The sequence below is a fragment of the Hyperolius riggenbachi genome, chromosome 9 (assembly GCF_040937935.1).
Source record: "Hyperolius riggenbachi isolate aHypRig1 chromosome 9, aHypRig1.pri, whole genome shotgun sequence".
Classification (NCBI taxonomy): Eukaryota; Metazoa; Chordata; class Amphibia; order Anura; family Hyperoliidae; genus Hyperolius; species Hyperolius riggenbachi.
The window spans coordinates 236754682-236782131 of record NC_090654.1 but is presented as its reverse complement, the minus strand read 5'-3'; the positions used below and the strand labels follow the sequence as shown (position 1 = coordinate 236782131).

The window sequence follows — 27450 nt, the reverse complement described above, 5'->3', positions numbered from 1 at the left end:
TGTATACCTACTACCTAATCTGGGGGCACCTGTAGACCTACTACCTAAACTGGGGGCACCTGTAGACCTGGCTACTTATACTATAAGTATTTATATAGTACCAACATATTACGCAGCGCTGTACAGAGTATGTATTGTCTTGTCACTAACTATCCTTCAGAGGGGCTCACAATCTAATCCCTACCATAGTCATATGTGTATGCATGTATCGTGTAGTGTATGCATCATAGTCTAGGGCCAATTTTTAGGGGGAAGCCAATTAACTGTATGTTGCTGGAATGTGGGAGGAAACCAAAGTGCCCGGAGGAAACCCACACAGACACAGGGAGAACATACAAACTCCTTGCAGATGTTGACCCCCCGAACATGCCCATACAGTGATAATCACCATCATGGTAGATCTGCCATACATCCGGTAAATGTATTGGGTAAAAAAATTACAGTGATATAATCATCCTTGTAGGATTTAGTCAGAATTGTTTAATTCTACCACTAGAGGTAGCTCTTAGCTAAACTCTTTGCAGAGTTGACCTCCTCCCGCTTCCGTAGTTTCCTGAGCACATGAGGCAGGAAGTTGAAGCTGATGATCAGCATTGCAAGTGAGGGCAGATTTGGCTGAGACTGCTGAGCAGCATGAAGAACAGATTCAACACCATAGATATCCGAGCTGTGATCTCGGAGCTCAGTGACAGGTGACAGTAGCCCAGTGATTGTATGTTATATGTTACATCCAGCAGTAGAGATGTCTGTATCAGAGACTCAAAGGCAGCATTCTCTGCAGCAGCTATAGAAGCTAATCTGTAGTGACAGCAGTGTGCAGAGAATGCTTCCACTTCTGATTCCACACAGGAGACCTTCTCAGCTCTGATACTAATGGATGTTACCTGGTGATAAAATGTCCCGTCAATAATTATTGTATCTCTTGACTCCCTAGTTTGCTGGGCATGCGAGTGTATAACGTCTATGATGTGGACAACAAGACTTATCTTATTCGCTTGCAAAAGTAAGATCATCTATTCTATATTGTCTGTCTGACTCTGTGCTACAGCTCAGTAACACATCTGCCATTAGAGATTGTGTGCATGCATTTAAAGTGAACCCGAGATAAAAATAAACTGATGAGATAGATAAATAATCTATCCTCCTACTCCTAATTATGACTTTTTTTTTTTAGATATCCCATGGTTTTATTTTATAGTTAAACATTTTCAAAGTAGAGCAAACCTGGTAGGAGAAAATAAAGTGTTTAACTTACCTGGGGCTTCTACCGGCTCTTGTGCCTGTGCTAGGACAAAACGATCTTCTCGTCCCCCGCCATGGCTCAGTACGAGAAAACCTCGTACTGTGCCTGTGCAGGATGCTCCTGGCGACGCGAGTGGGAGCAAGGACGCATGCAGCCAGGGATGTGCAGGCGCCATGGCCTGCCAACTGAGAAAATGAAAGTGAGCCGTGGCGGGGGACCGGAGGATTGTTATGTCCTGGAGTGGACACAGGACGTCTGCAGGGAGCCGGGACAAGCCCCAGGGAAGTTTAAACTTTTCAGGCCCCCCCCCCCCTTACAGGTTTCCTAAAATGTTTTATTGTCTCTGCTCAATAAAAAAAATGTAGATACTTACCTCAGTAAGGGATGCACCTGGTCGCTAACATCCTCTTCTTCTTCATTGCTGTGTTCCCGTTTGTGAAGTAGCGCAGGCACACTGACGGTCTGCGCCTGTGCAATACTATGGAGCCGATAGATAAAAACTGCGCTCGCCTCTATTTCACCAGTGAATAGATAAAAATCAGTCCACAAAATCAATATGTGCGACCCTGCGCACCAATCATATAGTCCAAGTGCTGCAACTAGACTCTGGGTTATGGCCAGTCGTTTCAATAAAGACAGTTCATATGCGTTGCGCTTCTTGGTGTTAACATATATCACCCGATGCAAGCCCCCCTTCATACAATCACTCACCAGATGTGAGGGAGGGAGACAGCCTGATTGAAAGGTGACGGGGGGCCATACACCCCGAAAGCGCAGTGTGGTCTGTTGAGACCCCAACATCTGGTGAGTGATTGTATGAAGGGGGGCTTGCATCGGGTGATATATGTTAACACCAAGAAGTGCAACGCATATGAACTGTCTTTATTAATACTATGGAGCCGCTCGGGCATGAAGGAAAAAGCCATGCAGGAGTGGCTCTCTGCTACTGTGCACGTGTGGGCCATCTTGCCCCTGTGGCCACGTTACTACCAGCCTTGGAGAACTCATGGAGAAGCACATGATCAGTTTGATCAGCTGGTAGATTTGTAAGCCTCTGATTTGCTGGTCATGATCATGTGTTAAACCAGGAAGTCATCTCAGCAAATCAGAGGCTTACAAATCTATCAGCTGATCAAACTGATCATGTGCTTCTCCATGAGTTCTCCAAGGCTGGGCCATCTCTAGTTACTACATGGACAGGCACAAACTTATTCAAGAAGCCCTTGGGCAACAATTTGGGACCATGTCTGTAGAGACGCATCGCTGTCTTGCAGGCTAGTGATGCGTCCTGTTGCTATAGAGGGGGAGGAAAGCCTAGAGCATGAGGGAGTGGACAGGGTGAAAAGGAGACAAATGCACTCAGACAAAATGATCCACCAGGAAGATCTCTCATTGCCCAATCAAGGGGTCTGGAGCTGATGAACATACAATAGCGTCTTAGCAGAGGAGGCCCTCACCAGCTGCTTCAGCTGAGAAGCATTCACAGTGTATACAAGGCTTTATTATAATGTAAGTACACATAGGCAGGTCTTCTCTAGTGACCTTGTTACAAGCATGGAAATACATGTACATGGAAAGCATCAAATACCTGTGCTACAATGCTCTCATTGCGCACTCTTGAGCTGTATGTGCGTCTTTGAAGTGCAGCGTGATGGTATGGTAGTGTGACTTCGATACTTTACTAGCGCGGCCGCTACTATGGTAATTAGCGTTATATCAGCTGCGCTAGTAAAGTATCACGGATGTGGCAATTCAAAGGAGCATGCGTAGCTTCAAGGAGTGCGCATAGCTTAAGAGTGCATGCTACGCTGACAGTAGCATGCGCTCGCTGGTTTAACCTGCACTGCTTAGCACGGTAAACTAAATGAATCAAGCCCCTTGTGTCTTGTATGCAGTCTCCATGTTTTGTAAAAGAGATTGTTTGAAAGTAGTTTGCCCTTTATTACCGTTTGAACATGTTTGTCCAAATGATTTAGCTTACGGATTTGTATTTTTGGTCCACAGGCCAGATGCGAAGGCAGTTCTTCTGCTGGAATCCGGGATCAGAATTCACACTACAGAGTTTGAATGGCCAAAAAACATGATGCCATCCGGGTTTGCAATGAAGGTTTGAAGAAAACTACATTAGTTGCTTTTTAAAGTGTGTCAGCAGTAATCATTTCCAAATGCATTATTATTTTAGTTTCAAAAGGTTTTTATTGTAACATCATAGAAAAATGGACAGACATTGTGCCCCAAATGGGGGGAAAATAACCAATAGCATAATAGACATGGGGTACAATTATAACTGATATTGACATTAAAACATATCAGTCAAATAAAAAGAAAAAGATAAAGAACAGAACCATTTTGTGGTTAAGAACAAAGCTTATTAGCCAAATTAAGGTTACATACCTATGACTTATTAATACATGCAAAGTGACGTATGTGTGGACTATCAGGAAAAGTAAATCGGGTATCTAAGGCCCTGGGCATCGGCATATTCTAACCATGGGTCCCAAGTTTTTTGAAACTGATCCATGCGGTCATTAGTAATTGCAAGCATTCGTTCATTAATCGTTCATTCGTTCATTAAGCCTACGAACCCTTTGGATCACAGGATCAAGCACCAGTCTGGGTTGACGCCATTGCGAGGCTAAGTATGATTTAGCTGCCATGGCGATGAATTAGGTCAAGCGATGAGTAGGGAATTTTGAGGAGGGTCTCTTATAGCCCAATAGGAGGATGGCTGGATGTTTAGTAAAGGGGCGTTTAGTAACTAGTTATGAGGTTAGCAATTTTATTCCAGAAGGAGATTGCTATATTGCAGGTCCACCAGATATGGTAAAGAGTGCCATCCATGGAGCAGCCTCTAAAGTAAGATTTACTATTTGCAGAAGAGATTGTATGCGATCTAGCTGGAGTCAGGTATGCCCGGTGAAGCAGTTTAGCATTGGTTTCAATCATGGAATAGAACAGGCTTCCCCTGAATAAGGTTTCAAAACAGGAGGACCAGGAAGGGGGGAGTCAAATGCATTATTATTTTGAGCACAAAAATGTGCCTCTCTTTTTTTTGGGGGGGGGGGGGGGGGGGGGCATTAAATTACAACTGAAGTGAGAGGGATATGGAGGAAGCCATGTTTATTTCCTTTTAAACAATACCAGTTGCTTGGTATCCTGTTGATCTCTTTGATTGCAATAGTGTCTAAAGGCCCATACTCACGGGGGACGGCCGTCGCCGCAACCGCGTGGCACGCGCGTGTTGCGGCGACAGTTCCCCCGTGTGTATGATGCGCGCGCCCCGAACCGTCGCCCGTCGGAGCTGTCGCCAGGCGATTGAACTGTTCAATCGCCGGCTACAGTCGTCACCGCAACCTCGCCGGAACTGTCGCTAGCCCCGCATGTGTATGCGGGCTAGCGACAGCTACCCACACACACCACACGGAGCTTCCGGCGGGGGGAAGGAAACTCGGCGACAGCTTCCGCCGCATCGCTAATCCCTCTGCTGCCGTGTGGATGCAGAGGGATTTGGCGACGAGCTGTCGCCGAACTGCCGCCGAACTGTCGCCGAACTGTCGCGCACACGCTCCCGTGTGCGGCGACAGCTACAATTGTACCCCCGTGGGTACTTAGCTTAAGTCGCACTAGAGACAAGCATGCAGATAATTTTGTCAGATTTTTGACAGAAACATCTGATCTGCATGCTAGTTCAGGGTCTGTGGCTAAAAGTATTAACAGTGGATCGGTGTAGCAGCCAGGCAGTGTGCATCGCCTAAAAGTAAATAAATATGGCAGCCTCCATAACCCTCTCACTTCAGTTATCCTTTAAATAAGATATGATGTTCTTGTATTCCCTCATGTAGTTTAAAAAAAAAATAGAAATCACAGGTTCTCTGGATGCTGGGAGGACTAAAGCCTGGCACACACTTTCAATTTTGATTGGCTGATCACTGACCAATCTAGTATGGGGTCAACAGATTTTGAATACTATGAATAGATTGTGAAGGTAAACCCTCATAGTACATGGAGGTGATAAAATGGGTTAGTGATTAAGCCCAATCTACACGATACGATTCTTTGTACGATTCGATTACGATTCTATTTACGATCCGATTAAATCAGACATGTCCAATCGGGATTCGATTCAATTCGATTTACCATTGCAAAACAATGGCAAATCGAATTGAATCAAATCGAATCCCGATTGGACGTGTTGGATTTAATCGGAGCGTAAATAGAATCGTAATCGTATCGTGTATATTGGGCTTTGCTATTAAAACCTTCAGGCAATACTTAGAGGTCATTGAACTTTAAACCAGTTATCTTTTATTGAATATATATCTCAAAATCCCTTAAAACTATTTAAAGTAAACCTGAGATCACAGGGCGTAAAAGTTTTATACAGACCTGGGGCTTCCTCCAGCCCCCTCCATGCCGATCGCCCCCCTCGCCGGCGTCCTCCGCCTCTTGGATCCATTGGTAGAACCTCTATTTCCTTCGGCCAGTTGGGGTGTACTGTGCATGCTTGGCGCGGCCACATGCCCCTATCCCACTCCCGTGGCTGGAAGTGTTCTGTGCAGAACGCTCCTGCGGCTGGGAGTGTTCTGCGCAGTACTGCGCTGATGCAAAACACTCCCAGCCGCCTGAGCGCGGGCGGACTGCACATGCGCCGACTGGCCGAGGATAACGGAGCTTCTATCGATGGATCCAGGAGGTGGAGGATGCCGGTGAGGGAGTGATCGGCGTGGACAGGGTCGGACTGGGACACTAAGGGCCCACCAAGGAAGTTTCAGCCCGGGCCCCCCCCCCCCCCCCCGATCCCCTCCTCCTCGCCCCCCCCCCCCCCCCCCCCCATTTTGGGCTCACATACACATGTACTCTAGAAATTTTGCATGAGTTTATGGTAGGGAAAAGATTGTGAGCACTTCTGAGGACAGTCTCCAATAGGGATATGTCCACATGCGGCGCGCGCAGCGCGCCGCAGCGAAAGTAAATGGGTGTCACCACGCACTGGAACATCGGCGTGGTCACGATGAGTCATGGGCAGACTTAAAAAAAAACAAAACACAACATAAGTAGCGGTGTTATTCACAGAGATTAGGTCCGACCAGATACATTTTAGATAAAATATTCAAGTAGTTACATGCCTCATGATAATTCATCAAGTAGTCAAATCGCAGCAGATTTTCCGACAAAATGCAATCAGGTTGGCGGCAGATACCCCCACAACATGCAATCAGGTAGGCGGCAGATACCCCCACAAAATGCAATCAGGTAGGCGGCAGATACCCCCACAAAATGCAATCAGGTTGGCGGCAGATACCCCCACAAAATGCAATCAAATTGGCGGCAGATACCCCCCCAAAATGCAATCAGGTTGGTGGCAGATACCCCCCCCCCAAAAGTGGGCAGCAGTGACCAGAAAATCGTAATGTGGGCAGCAGACACCTGAAAATCGCAATGTGGGCAGCAGTGACCAGAAAATCGTAATGTGGGCAGCAGAGACCTGAAAATCACAATGTGTGCAGCAGACACCTGAAAATCACAATGTGGGCAGCAGACACCAGAAAATCGCAATGTGGGCAGCAGTTACCAGAAAATCGCAATGTGGGCAGCAGACACCAGAAAATCGCAATGTGGGCAGCAGGCACCAGAAAATCGCAATGTGGGCAGCAGGCACCAGAAAATCGCAATGTGGGCAGCAGACACCTGAAAATCGCAATGTGGGCAGCAGACACCTGAAAATCGCAATGTGGGCAGCAGACACCTGAAAATCGTAATGTGGGCAGCAGTGACCAGAAAATCGTAATGTGGGCAGCAGACACCTGAAAATCGCAATGTGGGCAGCAGTGATCAGAAAATCGTAATGTGGGCAGCAGTGACCAGAAAATCGTAATGTGGGCAGCAGACACCTGAAAATCGCAATGTGGGCAGCAGACACCTGAAAATCGTAATGTGGGCAGCAGTCACCAGAAAATCGCAATGTGGGCAGCAGTGATCAGAAAATCGCAATGTGGGCAGCAGTGATCAGAAAATCGTAATGTGGGCAGCAGTGACCAGAAAATCGTAATGTGGGCAGCAGACACCTGAAAATCGTAATGTGGGCAGCAGACACCTGAAAATCGTAATGTGGGCAGCAGTGACCAGAAACCCCCCTCCCTCACCTAGGGGCCCCCCCTCCAGAATTGTAGCCAGCGGCAGCAGCGGGGATGAATCACTTACCAGCATGACGACTGGAGATCCATAGCTCTGCGTGCCGCTGGCTGGTCTGGCCTCTCTCTGTTTCCTGAACTGACTGTCCAATCACGCTCTCGCAGTACTTCCTGCGAGAGCGTGATTGGACAGTCAGTTCAGGAGCCAGAGAGAGACCAGACCAGCCAGCGGCACGCAGAGCTATGGATCTCCGTGTCATGCCGTTAAGTGATTCATCCCCGCTGCTGCCGCTGGCTGCAATTCTGGAGAGGGGGGGAGCGCGGAAGGGGGGCCCCTAGGTGAGGGAGGGGGGGGGAGGCTTCCGCCCCTCCCCGCCGATCTGTGCACAATGTCCCCCCTTCCTGCGCTTAGCCCCCCTCCTTTTTAGCACTGGGGCCCCCAGGAGGCGGGACGGCCGGGGCCCACCGATGGGACCATCGGTGGTTCGGTGGGCCTGTCCGAGGCTGGGCGTGGAGAGGGCTGGAGCAAGTCCCAGGTATGTATAAAACTTTTATGTCCTGCCATCTCAGGTACACTTTAACATACATAGTCTGACTGGACCAACAATCTCTATAGTGCACACATAATCACATTGGTATATACAGTATAGCAATAATAAGCCACAGTTCATCATCACCATGGTTCAAAACAGAGCTAATGTATATGCAGGCCAAACACCGTGAACTGTGTCGCCATCGTTGAAGAACAAGGAGGTGAGAGTGATATGGAGGCTGCCATATTTATTTCCTTTTAAACAATACAAGTTGCCTGGCAGCCCTGTTGATCTATTTGGCTGCAGTAGTCTCTGAATTACACCAGAAACAAGAATGCAGATACTTTTGCTGGATCTGACAATATTATCAGTAATCTGATACCTGATCTGTATATGATTGTTTATGGTATGTGGCTGAAAGTGTTATGCTGGTAATACACGGGATCGACTCCAGCCACGTCCCCGCTCGTCCGTGCACGCAGATCGATTCCCGCTTGTCCCCGCCGGCGGTCCTTATCAGCCGCTCGATTCCCTGCCATTGTCCGCCGGCGGGAGTCGAGCGGGCGCGGGTCGAGCGGCATGATCGGGCAAGCTGAATATTATCAGCTGGCCGGATCAGCTGGTCGATATACGGTACAGAAACGTACCGTGTATCCCCAGCATTAGAGGCAGAGAATCGGCAGGACAGCCAGGCAACTGGTATTGCTTAAAAGGAAATAAATATGGCAGCCTCCATATCACCCCCACCTTGGGTTCGCCAGTTTGGGCTCCTCTGTGCACTTTAAACACTTTTGGCCAGTAATTGTCCTTTTATTAAACCTGGGTTTATAACATACCTAAGGCCCTATTTTGAACCATGGTGATGATACACTATACAGTATATCTGCAAACACGGTGTTCATACATAATTCTATGTGCTATAATAATCATAGTCCTGCCTATGAAAGGGCATAATAAAATCAATAATCGTAATTTGCTTGAGTGTGTTTGATCTTCCCGATATCACTATAGTCGTAAAGTAGGTCTTTTTTTTTTTTTTTAGGCTTTTAAGGGTGTTTTCTTGAAAATCGCACATAGAATGGTGTAAATTCAAAACATTAAAGGGAACTGGAGATGGGGGGGAAGAAAAATACTTACCTAAGTAAAAGGGTAGCCTTTGGCTAGTATATAGGGAAAAAGGGGCAAACCAATTGTCCCTAATTACTTGTCCATCTTACCCACACTGAAGATAGTGGGCGGGGCAAAACCCAAACACAGTTAACTACCAACATATCATACAAAATTACGGGTTATCAGCCACCTTAATGTGCCAAGTATCAAAATTTTATTAATAGGGGAAAGGGGACATGGTGAATCTTCAATAATATACACATATAAAAAGAACACTCATGATTCAATAATTAAAATTGCATATGCAAAAGCTAGTATAGCCATCAAACCAGCAATAGACAATACATATTCCAGTTCAGTATAGCATATATATGGAGAATATCTCACACATGCATACTCCAAGCATCCCGCGCTAGCATACTGGTGCCCTGTGAATATAATATTTGATGGGGGCCCCCCCTTAGATATTCCACACTCCAGTGAGAACTCCAGGCAATGGCCACAGTTAATGGAATAGCATAATCGCCCCACTATGTCTCCATATAGTCGGGGCCAACATGGCATATATCCTAGGAGTGATGACAATTCACATATCCACATAGGGGAAATAACGGATGGGTCTCACCAATCACAGATACTGGCGTTTTCTTTGGCATTTCTTTGGCATTTCCGGTACACAGGATACGGTTTCTCTCACTGCTCATAAGGCTGCTTGGACAAGTGCAGAGCCGTCCTTATCATCTACTCCCCACAGCGATCAAGCTACCCCACGCTGGGTGCGATACAGTCAGCTGTCTCCCTCCAGCGAGACCATCAGCGGGAGGATCAACCGGACACGAGACGCCAAGCACTCATCAGCGCGAAAGTGTGGCTGGAAGCTCAAGCTGCGTGGCTCCGCAGGCTCCCAGGTGGGCGGAGCCACGCAGCTTAAGCTTCCAGCCACGCTTTCGCGCTGATGAGTGCTTGGCGTCCATGTTGGCCCCGACTATATGGAGACATAGTGGGGCGATTATGCTATTCCATTAACTGTGGCCATTGCCTGGAGTTCTCACTGGAGTGTGGAATATCTAAGGGGGGCTCCCATCAAATATTATATTCACAGGGCACCAGTATGCTAGCGCGGGGTGTTTGGAGTATGCATGTGAGATATTTTCCATATATATGCTATACTGAACTGGAATATGTATTGTCTATTGCTGGTTTGATGGCTATACTAGCTTTTGCATATGCAATTTTAATTATTGAATCATGAGTGTTCTTTTTATATGTGTATATTATTGAAGATTCACCATGTCCCCTTTCCCCTATTAATAAAATTTTGATACTTGGCACATTAAGGTGGCTGATAACCCGTAATTTTGTATATGTTGGTAGCCTTTGGCTAGGCCAGAGGCTCCCCATCTCCTCCTCGCCCCCACGCTTGCTGCACACAGATATGTTAGAGATATTCTTGTGGCCGCGCTCCCCGCGCTGTACGCACATGGCCATTCTTCGCCTGCACAAGTACCGTCACGCTTGTAAGCTGAATTGCTTCCTCTCAAGTGGTTTTGCGCTTCTGTTTAGGTGCAGTTGTACTCGCACAGGCACAGTACGGCCATGCTCGTGCGGAAAAGGGAGCGCGGCAGTTGGGTCGATGAGGGTGTGGGCAGCCTCTGGACTATTTAGATGCTTTCCTCTTCCTAGGTAAGTATCCAAGTTTTTATTTATTTTTCAAAGTTTAGGTTTGCTTTAATATTCTGAAAGGTCATCAATAGCCCTGGAGATTTTGTGGACTATGCCACGCCGCCTCAGATACCACACATGGCAGCAATTCTTTTCATCCTCTTAGACTCGTGTTATTACTTACCCTTGTGTCATTTGATAAGTATACATCTGTAAAAGGGTCCTGAGGAAGTGAACATTGTATCACAAAACTTGTAGAGCTATGGTCTTATTTGTATGAAATCTCTTATACGATTTGTTGACCTCCCCCCTTAGGTTGTATGGTATAGTCCACAAAGCTCCAAGGCCATTGATGCTTACATTGTAAACTATATTATGCAACAAACTTGACACATTGATGTATCTGTATACAATTGTATTAATATACAGTATATGTACTGTATCCTTTTAATTACCCCATTTGCTCATTTATCATGCATATTAATATTGTTTTAGATTTCGTTCGGTCACTTTTCTGTACTTTAAATGTCGGGCTACTTGTTCTCCCCACTCAGGTCTCTTTTATACATTTTCTCTTGAAGATAACACTTGCTTTTCCCTCTTGAAGTTATAATCTGTCACTTTTGTCTCTGTAGTGCAGGAAGCATTTACGTTCCAGGCGGCTGGTCAGTGTTAAACAGCTCGGGGTGGACAGGATTGTGGACCTCCAGTTTGGCTCAGATGATGCTGCGTACCACCTTATTGTGGAGCTGTATGACCGGGTAAGACATAGGGCCTGATTCACAAAGCGGTGATAACTCAGTTATCACTCCTAAAAGACTTTAGGCGTGATAAGCTTTGCACCGCTGAGTTAGCACCGATTTGTGCTCTTTATCGCGCGCAAAGTCGTAATTCCGCGCGCAGCGCCCATAGGGTTTAATGGGCGCATCGCGCGCACTGCACCGTGTGCCGCGCGATTGCGCGCGCAAAACTTTGCGCGAGTTTCATTTTATCACGCCTAAACTGAGTTTAGGCGTGATAAGGGGCTTTTCACAGGCGTGCAAACACTTTGCACCGCTTTGTGAATCAGGCCCATAGACTGTCATTGGGCAAATAATATATTTCTAGCAATGTGATGTGTCCTACTTATACTGATGACATAGTCAGGAGCTGTTCCAAGGGTCAATGTCCTTTTTACATAAGTGTGTTCTGTTCTCTAGAGGAGGAGCTCATTTCTAAGTGTGTGTGTGTGTGTGTGTGTGTGTGTGTGTGTGTGTGTGTGTGTGTGTGTGTGTGTGTGTGTGTGTGTGTGTGTGTGTGTGTGTGTGTGTGTGTGTGTGTGTGTGTGTGTGTGTGTGTGTGTGTGTGTGTGTGTGTGTGTGTGTGTGTGTGTTATGCATGTCTGCTAGATACATGTAGAGTACATATTCCTTTTGTGTTTACTATAATTAAACTATAAGTAAACTATTTTACTATAAGTAAACTTGGATTATCTGTCTTAGGGCCGGTTCACACTTGCGGTTCCCTGCCAAACGGACCGGATGACCTGACCGGATCCGGACCGAATCCGGATCGGAACCGTACGGTTCTGATCCGGATCCGGTCAGGTTGCATCAGGTGTTCATCAGGATGCGATCCGGATCCGTTTGGCAAAAGATAGTAGAAACCGAATAAAAATGTTGGGGTCTGGGAGGTCAGCAGAAGGTGGACCTGTGGAATCACTCCCTCCGCTGTTTAGCACTCTCCTCCACCTCCGACATACTGCCAACATCTCCAGCACGTTTAAAGTCACTGCTGCTCCACTCCAAAATGCTTGCCCATGTGTCCCCATCCAAAATCGCCGCTATAATACGCATAGGAAGTGGGGTAGAACATCCGGATTTTTAGCCAGTGTGTTGTGCGCTCTCCGGTTCTCATTGGTTTGTATTGGCCGGATGGTGCAGTCCGGCTCCGCTCCGGATACGGCTGCCGGAGGAGCCGGACCAAAAAATAGCGCATGTTGGGTCTTATGCCGGGGTCCGGATCCGGTCCGGACGAAACGGACGCATGTGAACGGACGCATAGGCTTTCATTGCTATGCCGTGCGTCCGTTCCGTCCGTTCTGCATGCGGTCCGGCTCCGGCACGGCGATTCCGGACGGCGACCGCTAATGTGAACCGGGCCTTAAAAATAATAATAATCTGAACATTTGTATAGCACTTTTCTCCTCTCAAACTCAAAGCAATCAAGAGCTGACGCCACTAAGGACGCGCTCAAGAGGCCACCCTGCAGTGTTAGGGAGTCTTGCCTTGAACTCCTTACTGAATAGGTACTGGTCCTAGCCAGGATCCGAACCCTGGTCTCCCATGTCAAAGGTGGTGCCCTTAACCAGTACACTATCCACTGTCAGGACTGGGCAATTCAGAGCTTCCTGTCAGCCACTTAGTTTGTGCAGGTGTGGAAACCAGGCAGCAAGTATTGCACTTCTTCCAGGAGTAATTAGATGCTCAAACCAGAATTCTCCTCAGCTGTCTGTACTGAAACCTAGAGCAGCACAGTGTACAGACTTATCAGGGAGTGCTGCCCTGTACTTTCATAGTTGTGCTGTAATTCGTTATGATGTGGTTTCATAATTAAACCTGGTGTGTGGGCAACAGACACTCTCCATCTGTCCCTTGATAATTGCAGGCCATGTTACTGGGTCACCTATGTATTTTTTCACTGCAGGGTAACATTGTTCTCACAGACCACGAGTATCTCATTCTCAACATCCTGAGGTTCCGCACAGATGAAGCTGATGATGTCAAGTTTGCAGTCCGAGAACATTATCCTGTTAGTAACGCCAAAGCCCGCGACCCGCTGCTTAGCATGGAGAGGTATGATAAGTACATTGCCAGACAGGACTGCAATGGTTATGGCAGATTGCTTCTTATTGAAATTGAGCTTGGTTTTAGTATGACCTTTTCCCATGTACTGGTGGAGTCAGCATGCCCTGCTTTGTGTACAGTAACCCCTGATGCCACCCATTGGGCAGAGCCTATTTGCACCAGCCTATCAGAGCTCTTAGATTACACCTGACTACCCACCTACCCTCTGTTCAGGCATAGTTGCACATGTAGGTTGATGTTAAGGTCCCAAACACTGTCTGCTGGGACATTTATCAATAGGCAGTTAGTACCTTGTAGAGAGGGTCCAAAGGAATGCCTCTTGACCAGATTTCTAGCATGACTGCAGCATGAGGCCTGGTGAGCAAGTGGCTTTCTATTCTGTTAACCACTTCAGCACTGAGTGTATTTTCCCCTTATGGACCAGAGCAATTTTCACATTTCAGAGCTCCTCCCATTCATTTGCCAATAACTTTACCACTACCTCTCACAACGAAAAGATCTGTATCTTGTTTTTTTTGCCACCAATTAGGCTTTCTTTCGGTGGTACCTTTTACTAAGAATTATTTTTTCTAAATGCTTTTTAATGGGAATATTTAAGAATTTTTTTAAAAAAAAATCATTCTCCGTTTACAGCCATTATAGTTTTAAAATAATACATGCTACCATAATTAAAACCCACGTATTTTATTTGCCCATTTGTCCTGGTCATTGCACCAAATTAAGTTCTGTGATAAAACGCGGAAAAGCCGCCGCGTGTACTAGCGGCAAGGTGGCTGATTCCGCGTCCAGCGCGGCGGTTTGCACACAGCAGCCTGCGTCTGGTGTGGCTGGGCCTGTTAGTTCACACAGGCTGAGGAATACACGCGCGCGCGCGCTGAGAGGCATAACCTTTATGACAAAGAGGGATCAGCTGACCAGGTTGGTCAGCTGACCTCAAAGCAAGTGGCTATTGGTTGATCGCTGATGGGTGGCGCCGGAGAGCGCTGCTCTATATATAGTCACTGCTGCTCAGTCTCAAGTTGTCTGCCGTTGCGAACACTTACGTGGAAGTACTCAGACCTCAGTCAGATCCTACAGTGTGTTAGAACCAGGAGGACCTGGGAATTCACACTGAGCCAGATTACTTCTGTTTATCATTGTGTTATACTTCAGACTAGTTCCAGGGTGTTGAGACCATGGACCTCACACCCAAGATTAGGGACTCTGTGTTATCATTCTGTTATACTCCAGACTAGTTCCAGGGTGTCGAGACCACGGACCTCACACCCAAGACTAGGCATTGTTGATATTTGTTAAGACCTATTGAATTCCTGACTATCCCTCTGCTTTCTGATTCGGTACCTACGCATATCTGATTATCTGTTGCCAAACCCTGCCTGCCTTTGGATACCGAATCAGCCTTCTGTCTATGTACCTTGTCTGTCTTTGTGTTGCCGACCTGGCTTGCCCGACCTAGAGAGCAATCTCTCTCCTTCGAGATAGTCTCCAGACCTGCTAGTGACATCCACCTTTCAGGTGTCACTCACTCACAGGTTCTTCCTACCTTCAGCCTGGGACCCTACCCCTTTGGAGGCCTCAGGCTGTTGGACGGTTTTTGTACTTCCCAAAAGGCGGTATTGCCCATACTGCCAGAGACCACCTGCTCCTCGGGTGGTCTTACTCAAAGTCATTACTGTTGCACCAAACACTCACATTATAAAGGTGTCCAGAGGTTAGTTATACTTAGATTATCGGTGATTCTGCTAGATTATCGGTGATTCTGCTGATCATCAATAATCAGGTATAATCTGTATTCTTGGTGATACTGCAGATCACCAATAATCAGATTCTCTCTGTGTGCTGACACCGATCGTTACAAGTCCCTATCACAATGTATGGCGCTAATATTTTATTTGGAAATAAATATGCATTTTTTCAGTTTTGCGTCCATTGCTATTTACAAGGCCATAATTTAAAAAATAACAGTAATATACCCACTTGACATACATATTAAAAAAAAGTTCAGTCCCTAAGGAAACTATGTTTTGCTTTTGTTTGTTTTTTCATTGTAATTTTTTTTATTTTTTTTATGCAAAAGTTTTATTTGGGTATTTATGAGAGAGTGTGGGAGGTAAGGGGTTAATTTCTAAATTGTGTTGGTCTCTTTATTAAAACAAATGAATGTAGATGTAATTTTACAATATGGCCACAAGATGTCCTCAATTATTAGTTTCCTGCATGTGCTTTTAGTACGCAAACAGGAACTAATGCGTGTAAGTGTAACTTACAGTGTTTACAAATGGCCGCAGACATCTATTTGATGCCGCGATCATTGACACGGGGAACTAGAACAATGAATGGGAACCTGTGTTCCCATTCATTGATCTCCAGGCTAACGTGCAGCAGTGAGAACGAGTACGTGCACAAGCGAGCGAGAGCAAGCACAGCGGGATTACGAATATCTACTCCCCTGGACTTTAGATGAAGTTTTTAGGGGAGTAGATATACTGTACTGTAAACATTAACATTAAATTCAGGCTGTATGCTCTACATATCGCCAAATTGGAATTGTGGTTTTTATTTTTTTAAAATCCAGCATTTGTATAGTTATTAAATATATAGCACTTGAGAGCTGCAGCCACTAGTAGGCAGTAGCAGTGTTAGGAAGTCTTGCCCAAGGACTCCCTACTGAATAGGTACTGGCTTACTGAATAGGAAGAGCTGAAATTCGGATAAGGGTGATCACTTAATACCATGTACCTGGCAGCCTGAGTTAATTTAGTTAAACTGTTTTCAATTTTGTAGAGATGGTCATGAACATTCCCTAAAATTTCTATAGGTGGCCACACACAATACAATAAAATGATCCAATTTTACGGCAATTTGATAAATATGATCAATCTCCCAAAAAAATAGAACGCTTTTTTTTTCCCCTTTGACTGAAAAATCCGATCAGCTTTCCCGTTTTTTTTCGATTTTTACTGATCCGGAATGCTGGAAATTTTTCTTAAATTTTTCTAAAGATTGTGTGTGTTTGTCAATTTATTTACATACACACCCTAGCAATTTTCTCAGTTTCCAATCATTTTTATCCTAATTGTGAAAAATTTAACAAATGTGTGTGGTACATAGAGATGTCCCGAACAGTTCCAGGCGAACTTTAGATGGTTCGTGTTCGCCGGCGAAGGCGAACTTTTGCGGAAGTTCGATTCGCCCCATAGTGCTTCATTGAGCAGAACTTTGACCCTCTACATCACTGTCAGCAGGCACATTGTCACCAACCAGGCTACACTCACTCCTGGAGCTCCACCCCCCCTTATAAAAGGCAAGGTTCTGCAGTCGTTTTACTCACTCGTCTGCCTACAGTAATTAGTTAAGGGACAGCTGCTGCAGACTCTGCTAGGGAGAGTTTAGTTAGGATCGTGTAGATTTGTTCCTAGCTGATTGTTATTCCTTATCCTCTCTCCCTCCCTCCTCCCTCACTCCCTTCTCCCAGGGAATTGTAGTATTTCAAAAGCCATCTTACATTCCGTGGCTGGGAATTGAACCCAGGCTGGGCTGGGAATTGAACCCAGGTCTCAGTGTGCGGTAGGTAACTCATTTAACCACTATACCACCAACAACACTACATGCTGAAGCCAGCCTAGCATGTACCATTATGATCAATCCAAGAGAAAAATTAGGTTGCTTAATCCACGGAATTGTACTATATCAAAAGCCAGCTTACATACCGTGGCTGGGAATTGAACCCAGGCTGGGCAGGGAATTGAACCCAGGTCTCAGTGTGTGGTAGGTAACTCATTTAACCACTATACCACCAACAACACTACATGCTGAAACTTCTTGGAGCAGACTTTCCGCCTCCCTCCAAAAGACACACATACATCCCCTTAAAGTCATTCAACAGCAACTGCATGCACAGTCTTTGTGGTACACAGTCTGTGTGGCACAATTGGTTAGTGCGTTTGGCTATTAACTGCAAGGTTGGTGGTTCAAGCCCACCCAGGCATGGCCTTGCCTTTTGTGTTCAACAGTTGTCCAAAGAGAACCCCAGATAGTAGCCAGGTAGATTCATCTCTCTCTCTCTCTCTCTCGTAGGGATGGTCACCGCTTTCCGCGGAATTGTATTTTCCGCAATTTTAGGCGGAAATTGGTTGTTCCGATTGGTCGGAACGGAATTGCTTTTTCAATCTGGCGGAATTAAAAAATCGCCTGTGAATTTCTGCCGGTATCCGTTGATGGTTTTAAGCTGAAAATTCACTTCAATGGCATCAAGTCCGAAAAGAGAGAGAGAGAGAGAGATCATTTTTCTCTTGGGTATATCACAATGGTACATGCTAGGCTGGCTTCAGCATGTAGTTTTGTTGGTGGTATAGTGGTTAAATGAGTTACCTACCGTACACTGAGACCTGGGTTCAATTCCCAGCCCAGCCTGGGTTCAATTCCCAGCCACGGTATGTAAGCTGGCTTTTGATATAGTACAATTCCATGGATTAAGCAAGCTAATTTTTCTCTTGGATTGATCATAATGGTACATGCTAGGCTGGCTTCAGCATGTAGTGTTGGTGGTGGTGGTATAGTGGTTAAATGAGTTACCTACCGCACACTGAGAACTGGGTTCAATGCCCAGCCTGGGTTCAATTCCCAGCCACGGTATGTAAGCTGGCATTTGAAATACTACAATTCCCTGGAAGATGAGACCCTTCTCCCTCCGGGAGGAGGGAGGGAGGGAGGGAGGAAAGAGAGAGCGAGGAGGGAGAGAGGATTACTGATGTCATAAGGTAGTGTAGGCCTACAATTGAACATTCAATGAGATTTCTGACTTTAAAACACTGCTTTGTATTAAATTTAAGATTTTTTTTTTTTCTGGGACTTTTGATGTGTATTTTACTCAACTATGTCTTCCTCCAGGTATTAGACCCCATGAAACATATTTTCTATCATTTTTCCAATCGGCAGAAATTTTTCTAAATTTTTAAGTTCGCCTCCCCATTGAAGTCTATTGCGGTTTGCGAAAGATTGCGTGAACCGAACCTTCAGCGAAGGTTCGCGACATCTCTAGTGGTACATTGGTCATATTTTTGAAATATTACAATTAGTTAGAAAAATTGATTGCAATTCTTAAATTGAACACATATTTAAAAAAGTGTATGGTGTGTGGCCACCTTTAGTGTTATAGCTGCTCTCAGACAATTTAATGCTAAGCATTCCACCACAAAGCACTTTTGCTATGGGCCAAGTAGCAGGCAGGTACAGCAGCAGTTCAAAATGTATTTCAAAATGATGTAAGTGATGAGATCTAAGCAAATCTTCTATGTGTCGTTTAGATTAAAAGAGATCATAGCAAGTGCTCAAAAAGGAGACCAAGTGAAGAGGATCCTAAACCCCCATCTCCGTAAGTAGGCCTTGTAGTTTCTACTTGTGTAAGTGTCTCAATGAGGAACTTTCTTCTTGCCCATAGCAAGCAATGACCTCATCCCTTTTATTATTTATTGCCCAGTGTGTACAAAAATGAAATGGAAACAACATGCATACTTTTGCTCCCTGTTTAGTTACATAGTTACTTTGGTTGAAAAAAGACATACGTCCATCGAGTCCAACCAGTACAAAGTACAACTCCAGCCTGCTCCCTCACATATCCCTGTTGATCCAGAGGAAGGCGAAAAAAACCCCACAAGGCATGGTCCAATTAGCCCCAAAAGGGAAAAATTCCTTCCCGACTCCACATGGCAATCAGATAAAATCCCTGGATCAACATCATTAGGCATAACCTAGTAATTGTAGCCATGGATGTCTTTCAACGCAAGGAAAGCATCTAAGCCCCCTTTAAATGCAGGTATAGAGTTTGGCTGTCTAAAGAGGAACAGGTCTAATCATTCTCTGTTTTATTGTAGCTTATGGGGCTACACTGATTGAGCATTGCCTGATGGATACTGGATTGTCTGGAAATATTAAAGCAGACCAGCTGACAGAGGAAGCAGGTGAGAAATCTAATGAGCAAAACTGTAAAAAAGGTACTGTACCAACACTGGTTACATAGAACTACAACACACCAAACAACCACCAGTATTTGCTGCTTCAACTGCAAAGTATATTCATTGAAGCAGATGGTGCAGATTATTTAGCTTTGTTCCTGATTGTCCTTCCTTGGTATATTTGGTTAATTGCGTATGTTCTTGGGTTTATTTTTGTTGAATAGATTTGGAGAAAGTTCATCTGGCATTGCAGAAGGCAGAGGAGTACATGGACACAACAATGAATTATAAGGGAAAGGTGAGGTATATATTGCCTGCAGCGCTCTCTGATAACATAGACACTGATGTTGCAGTTGAACCTACAGTATCGTCAATAAGACATTCATTTTAATTTCTAAAACAGAATTTTGCTGTCTTAAGGCAGAAGGTATTTGCGATTATTCAGGTTGGAGCAAGCATATTAGGTGTCCCACAATGCATTGCTGCTGAATGTGCAATCAATACCTTTGTTGTCCCTGAAAGCTAAACAACCCTCCAGTACTGCTGGAATGCAATGATGTTTCAGCTTGTCAATTGTACAGAGCCACAATAATCCAACTGTTTCAGATACTTGACACTACCCCTATTGCTACTATGAACCTATCCTTAAGGCCCCATACACACGTTCAACCAAACCACCTTATGTCGTATGATTTTTGTCTGTTGGACGATAATCAGGCATGTGCAGGTGTGGCAAACGACTAGACGAGTGACTGATAACAGGTGGTTTGCCCGATCCATCCGGTTTATCAACTCACACGACTGTTGGGCTGATATTGGGCAGTTGGCCACGTGTGTACAACGTCACCTGAACTACGTACTTGTTTTGAATGTGGCCATATCATGCAGTCCGTCATTTCGCTTGCACGTGCAGTATGGAAATGAGTTGGTCGTTTGGTTGGTTGGTGCGCAGAAAAAACAAGTCGTGTAAATGGTTTGTTGTGGTGTTTGTGCACTTTGCGTACCTTTACACTTTTCTGCACCCACCCACCGCCATATTGTGTACCTTAATGGGGTTCTTTAAGCTGTGTAAAAAATAAGTTTCACTTACCTTGGGCTTCTACTGGCCCCCTGTAGGCGTCCTGTCCCACGCTGGTCCTCGCGGATCCTCCTGTCCCCCACCGCAGGTCACTTTTTTTTTTTTTTTTTTTAATTTGTCTAAGTAGACGAACAACACTGCGCCTGCATGGCCACAGCCACTGGGCGCCCTCGCTCACACCGCCGGGAGCAGGTGCAATACAAAATTTTCTCATACTGCGTCTGCGCAAGACGGTCCCAACAGTGGGAGCGAGTGCGCAAGTGTCCATGCAGACACAGTGTTGTTCGTCTAGTTAGACCAGGGGTCTCAAACTCAATTTACCTGGGGGCCGCAGGAGGCAAAGTCAGGATGAGGCTGGGCCGCATAAGGAATTTCACAATCGCGGCGCATCGCCGCCTCTGCCCGCCCTTCTCACTCTTCCTTCACAGAGAGGGGCGGGGAGAGGCGGCGATCCGTGCGCGAATGACGTCAGGAGGGGCACAGCTGAAAGCTCTGCCCCTTCCAGGAAATGCCGGCGGATTGCCTCCCGGGCGCTTTGGGGGCTCGCAGCCCTCGTTTAGCGGCGGGAATGCGGCGGATTACTTGGGAGCACTGAAGCGAACTATAAGGAAGCTTTTGCCTGCAAGGGCCACAAAATATTGTATCGAGGGCCGCGAGTTTGAGACCCCTGAGTTAGACGAATAAATAGAAAGTGACCTGCGGCGGGGGACAGGAGGATACGTAAGGACCATTGTGGGACAGGTCGTCTGCAGGGGGCCGGTAGAAGCTCCAGGTAAGTGAAAGTTTTTTTTTTTTTAATACAGTTTAAAGAACCCCTTTAATCTAACCATCCACCTAGTGTCTGCTGGTAGACTTAACCCTTTACTAACTGATATCCAGAGCCAGGATTTTTTTTTTCCCAGGGTAATGGCAGCATTTCTCCACATTTAATGCCCCTACATATTCCCTACAGGGCTACATAATCCAGAAGAAGGAGAAGAAGCCAAGCCTGGAGCCGGATAAACCCTCTGAAGACATTCTAACGTGAGAATAATCATCTTCTTTACAGGACCTGCAGGATTTGTTGAAGTCCTAGTTCAGACATACTGTAGCTTTTATATGCATTTGAAACAAAATGATTTAAATCCATTATGCATAAAAAATTTTGTAGGTAGTTTTTGCAAAACAATCTGCTCCACAGAGATTGCCATGGACTGACAGCTCCTCCTCACACTCCTGAAACACTCCCCTTTAGGCCTGAGTGGCTGCTCTGTTAGCTGAAGCCATGCCTTTCTTCCACCTACAGTCTGTCATGGCCTTGAAGAGACTGGGTACAAAAACAAATGCCGCTGGGGGTAATCGCCTTGGGAGGGGGAAGCCTCTGGATCCTATCGAGGCTTCCCCCGTTCTCCTCCATCCCACGGCGGTCTCACTCTGGCCCACGGAATGCACAGCTGACAATTTGTCAGGCTGTGCAATATTTACCTTTCCCTGTTCCAGCGGGTGGCACTGTTGCAGCTCTCGGGCCGAAAATAGGCGGAACTCTTGCGCCTGCGCAGTAGAGCGCACCCGACTTGGATCAGCTATTTCCGCCGAGAGCCACTACTGCACCTGCGTTGGAGCCGGGAAGATAAATATTTACATCCCTGCTGTTCGGGGAGCTCTATCTCTGCCGCCGTGGGACGGAGGAGGACGGGGGAAGCCTCAATAGGATCCAGAGGGCTTCCCCCTCCCGAGAGGAGTACCCCTCAGGGGCATTTTTGTTCGATACAGATCCTCTTTAAATGGATTAGGAGTGAGGGCTTGTTCACACTACAAGAGCATTTTAAGCGCTAGTGATTTTGAAAACCTCTTGCCAGTGCAATGCTATGGGGGTATTTTACAAAACCACATCGCTCCAGTGAGAACACACACATAGGATAACATTAGCAAGAGCTTTTAAAATCACAAAGTGCTTAGAAAAGCTCTTGTAGTTTGAAACAGCCCTGAGAGGACAGCTAGAGGTTGCTGAGAAGAAAATGGTGCTACGTTTTTGGTGCAGTAGTTATTTACCTATTGTTATTTTACATTATTATTATTATATATATATTTTTTTTTAATATAACGCAATCTTTCATTAAAGGGAACCCAAGGTGAGAGGCATTTGGAGGCTGACCTTTTATTTCCTTTAAAACCATGCACATTGCCTGGCTGTCCTGCTGGTCCTCCGTCTTTAATACTTGTAGCAATAGACCCTGGACAAGCATGCAGATCAGATGTCTGACAAAATTAGCTACATGCTTGTTTCAGGTGTTATTCGGACACTACTGACACTAGAAAGGTCAGCAGGATGCCAGGCAACTGGTATTGCTTAAAGGACAACTGCAGCAAGAGGGCTATGGAGGCCTCCATATTTATTTCATTTTAAGCAATACCAGTTGCCTGACTGTCCTGCCTCTGTCTCTAATACTTTCACCTATAGCCCCTGAACAAGCATGCAGCAGATCAAGTGTTTCTGACATTGTCAAATCTGACAAGATTAGCCACATGCTTGTTTCTGGTGTTATTCAGACACTACGCCAGCCTGCCAGAAGGACTGCCAGGCAACTGGTATTGTTCAACAAGAAATAAATATGGCAGCCTCCTTATACCACTCGCTTCAATTGTCCTTTAAAAGAAAATAAATACGGCAGCTTCCACACCCCTCTCACTTCGTTTATCTTATGCATATAAATACCTCTACTGGTGATTTTGTATATAGATTTATATGTTGCCTACAGCATGTTATGAGATCCAAGATGTTATTTTTTTTTTAATTCCAGTGCAAAAAGCAAAAATCCAATTTTCTGCAAAAGACAACAAAGATGTCTTTATCACATCAGGCCAACCTGATAAATAAGGGGTTTCCCTTATTAGATACGTTCTGCGTCCCCTGACATGCCAGATCAGTTAAAGCAGGGGTGTCAAACTCAAATACAAAGTGGGCCAAAATTGTACACTGGGACCCTGTCGTGGGCCAACCTCAATGTCTACTGGCCACCTTTCTCCCTTATAAAGTTACCTGGTGTTTAGTACTTTCCCCCTACCTCCCCATATGGCTTCCCTGGTGATCTAGGGCTTCATCTCCAATATAGCTTCCCTGGTGGTCTAGAGTGGGCCAAACATAATGCAAAATGGGGAAACCACTTGAGGGATAAATTTAATGGCCCTGAGGGCCAGATTTGGCCCACGGGCCGGAGTTTGTCATATGTGAGTTAAAGCAAACCTGAAGCAAAAGAAAAAAATTATGATGCATTTTAAAGCGGTATTGTCACCATAAAAATCAAATTTCAACAGCAACTGGTCTTAGTATATTAAGTGATAAAGATGCTAATCCTGCATTTAAAACTTGCAAAACTTTTTCTGCAGTTATGGTTTGTAGTTATCACATACTTTAGGAGCACTGGCCCTAGTGCCAAACAGTGCCAAAGAGTTGAATGCTGGAAGTTCTTTTCATCTATAATATATTCCTCCTCTTCCATTTATTTCCCTATCTAGCTGATTACTTGTGTTTACAAGCAAGGCTGAGGTGACTCAGTGATTGGATGTGTAAATAAAAAAGACAGTGCAGTTGTTAGTATACACCTCAGTGGGAGTGTCTGAAGACTCTGGGAGGAGGGCAGCTAATGAATACACAATGAGCAAGAGAAGGGAGGGGGAAACAAGAGTCAGGGAGGATATGATGTCAGCATTAGCTTGGCAAGATGGCCACTGCCTAGAATAGGATTTTCTGCTTTTCCTTTATAAAATTCACAGGAATCATTACGTGGATAGCACAATACATCTGTAGTGTAAGTAGAAGTAGCATTTATCTACTATTCTATATTTCTAGGTTAGCATGGGTGTCGCTTGTTCTTTAAGTGTAGTACAGATAATAAATAGAACAGTTTCAGTTGTATAGCTTTTTCTTTATAACATTGCATCATTCTGCATATTTGCAGTTTACAAACCGCACTGTAAAGCAGAGCAGAGATAATGATCCTTTGAACTTTCCTGCAGTAAAACCTGCTTTCCCAGCCTGTCTCTCTCACTGTTTCATGGTTATTTAAAGGAAACCTGTAATGTCAAAAAGAAAAAAAAAAAAGCTTCACTTACCTGGGGCTTCTGCCAGCCCCCTGTGCCCATGCCGTCTCTGTACGATCCTCCGCCACAGCTCAGTTTTGTTATTGCAAACCCTGACCATTCACGTTCCTCTCACCGATAGCGTCCTGAGCAGATGCAGTACAAGGTTCTCTTTTACTGCGCCTGCGCAGGACACTCCCGGCGATGGGAGCACGAACAAGGATGCGCTCGGCAAGCTCAGTGGCTGTTGACTTGCAAGTCGGCGGTAACGAAACTGAGCCGCAGCGGGGGACCGGAGGGTTGTACAGAGACTGCGCATGCGCAGGGAGGTTGCAAGGGGCTGGCCGGTTTCCTTTAAGAGCTTTAGAAAACAGGACTGTCTTTGACCCAAGTTTGGTCGAAGAGCTCAGAGAAGCTCTTTTGCAATTGTTTCTTAACTCTTCCTATACTAAAAAACAATATGAGACTCCTATCTGTGCTACTAATGCTCTATCTCTTAGCTGTACTACACACAGGATTCATTATCTTACAAGTTTTTTTTTTTTTTTTTTTCTTCAAGTTTGCTTTAAAGAGAACCAGAGACAAAGCACCTTCATGTATTTTACCATATACTGTATATCAATGGGGACATGACAGTAAACGCCTACTCTGCTCTTGGTTTCATTCTTCTCTGCTAAATCTGCATGATATCAGCTCTGATAAGAATCCCCCACTGAGCATTCAGTCTAGCTTTGCCCCGAATGATTATAGCTTAGTCAGTCTTCTGTGATGTCTTTTCAAGCCCGCCCCCTCCTGTCTCTCCTTTCTTGCTATAAGGATACATAGCAGGAAAGCAGAGCCACAAGAGGGCAGACTTGGGCTTGAAAAAACATCACAGAAGACTGACTCCGCTATAATCATTCTGGGCAAACCTAGACCGAATGCTCAGTTGGGATTTTTATCAGGGCTGCTAACAGGCAGATGTAGCAGAGAAGAATGAAACAAAGAGCAGAGTAGGTGTTTACTGTCATGTCCCCATTGATATACAGGTAGTCCCCGGTAAAGGAACGATATAGGGGACTGTAGGTTAGTTCTTAACCTGAATGTGTTCTTAAGTTGGAACAATGTGCTATCTCTGTCCCCTGTACCTTCTCTGTGCCTCCAGTGTCCCCTTCTGTGTCACCTCTGCCCTCTGGAACTGCTTATGCAAGTTTAAAAGCCATTTTTTCTTTGAAGTCCAATTTGAAAAATTTTGCGGGCTTTTTTTCCATGGAAACACTGAATCCATGCCGTTCGTATCAGCGGGTCGTTTGTAAGTCGGGCGTTCATAAGTCGGGGACTACCTGTATACGGTAAAATACATGAGGGTGCTTCGTCTCTGGTTTCCTTTAGGTTTAAATTTATCTAAGGTAATTTTGTCAATCTAAAATGTGGTCCAATATGTTCCCAAATTTACATGTGAGCAGATTGGAAATCGATGGCTACATAGCGTTGCACTGCAGTGAGCTGTACAATGCTGGCAATTCAAATCAAAATCTATTCAGATTGAGATTGGTGTGGTGTAGAAATCGATCACTATCTCATCACTTGGCGAGGGACTGATTTTCTTGACATATTGAACTGTGAGGCCCGGTTCAAACGGGTGTTCGGGAGATGTCTCACTTAGCTGATGCTAAACGCTTTCCTGCGAACAAGCAGAGAAGTGTTTGGCATCGGTGCACGCCGTCACGTGTACATGTAGCGTCCAGGATGAGACAAGACTATGGGATTGAGCGCAGCATTTACGCGAACATCAGGAAAAGCCAGTACCGGCACTTTAATGCATTAAAGGATAACCCAAGGTGATAGGCATATGGAGGCTGACATTTATTTCCCTTTAAAGGAAGTCTGAAGCCAAAAATAAAAAACAAAACAAAAAATAATACCTAAGGAGGGGGTAGGTTCTGGGTCCTATAGACTAGAGCATTCTCGTTCCTCTCCTCATCCCGTCATTCCTGCGCTGGCTCCCCTTTTAGCCGTATCCGACCCATGGGTTGGAGGGCAATGCAGAATGCCTGTCTGTCCTGCCAATCCTCTGCCTCTAAAGTCTTAAGTCATAGACCCTGAACAAGCATGCAGATCAGAGGTATCAGACAAGATTTGTTGCATGCTTGTTTCTGGTGTTGTTCAGATACTACTGCAGCCAAATAGATCAGCAGAGCTGCTAGGCAACTGATGTTGTTTAAAAGGAAATTAATATGGCAGCCTCCATATGTCTGTCACCTCGGGTTCCATTTAAGTGTACATTACATTGACAGTTTTATTTAACCTATAGTGTTCTGTATTTTGTAGATATGAAGAATTCCATCCATTTCTTTTTGCTCAGCATGCCAACAGTCAGTATGTGGAGTTTGATACTTTCGATAAGGTTTGTTTAAATAATCGCCTTTCTACGCATTCTAGAATGATTTTCCTGTAAGATTCCATCTTTTGCTCCATCTACCTTTTGCATATGATAAAAAAAAGAGATTGTATTATGTCTGCTTTGCTAGAGGTCATGAGGTGGCCACTAACAGTCCAATTTTTAGCAAAGAATCCTTTTAAGTGTACCTCCAGGCGATATGTGACATGATGAGATAAACATGTGTATGTACAGTGCAAAACATATTAATAACCAGGCTGTTTTACTTGGTTTATTTTTCTGTCTGAAAGAGTTAATTTTTAGGCATGGAAGTGACAGCTTCTGTCTTTTTGCCAGTATAGTAAACATCACTGATCATCTAATTACAGCCATAAAAGGTTTCCTGGCATAATACAACTTCTGAGAGCAGAAGAACATAAAAAAAGGTCAATAGTTAATGTATTGTCACTCAGGA

General features: G+C 45.2%; 1 protein-coding gene across 1 annotated transcript in view; it reads left to right on the top strand.

Moving 5' to 3' along the window:
• Window positions 1-574: 574 nt before the first annotated feature.
• Window positions 575-27450, top strand: part of NEMF (nuclear export mediator factor) — a 91018-nt gene continuing 64142 nt past the window's right edge. The window contains exons 1-10 of the mRNA XM_068254170.1: window positions 575-692; window positions 935-1003; window positions 3248-3350; window positions 11315-11440; window positions 13365-13513; window positions 18832-18899; window positions 19399-19485; window positions 19704-19777; window positions 21510-21580; window positions 26927-27002. Of these exons, the coding sequence (XP_068110271.1) occupies window positions 634-692; window positions 935-1003; window positions 3248-3350; window positions 11315-11440; window positions 13365-13513; window positions 18832-18899; window positions 19399-19485; window positions 19704-19777; window positions 21510-21580; window positions 26927-27002 (882 nt within the window). The 5' untranslated portion in view covers window positions 575-633. The remainder of the gene's footprint in view (window positions 693-934; window positions 1004-3247; window positions 3351-11314; window positions 11441-13364; window positions 13514-18831; window positions 18900-19398; window positions 19486-19703; window positions 19778-21509; window positions 21581-26926; window positions 27003-27450) is intronic.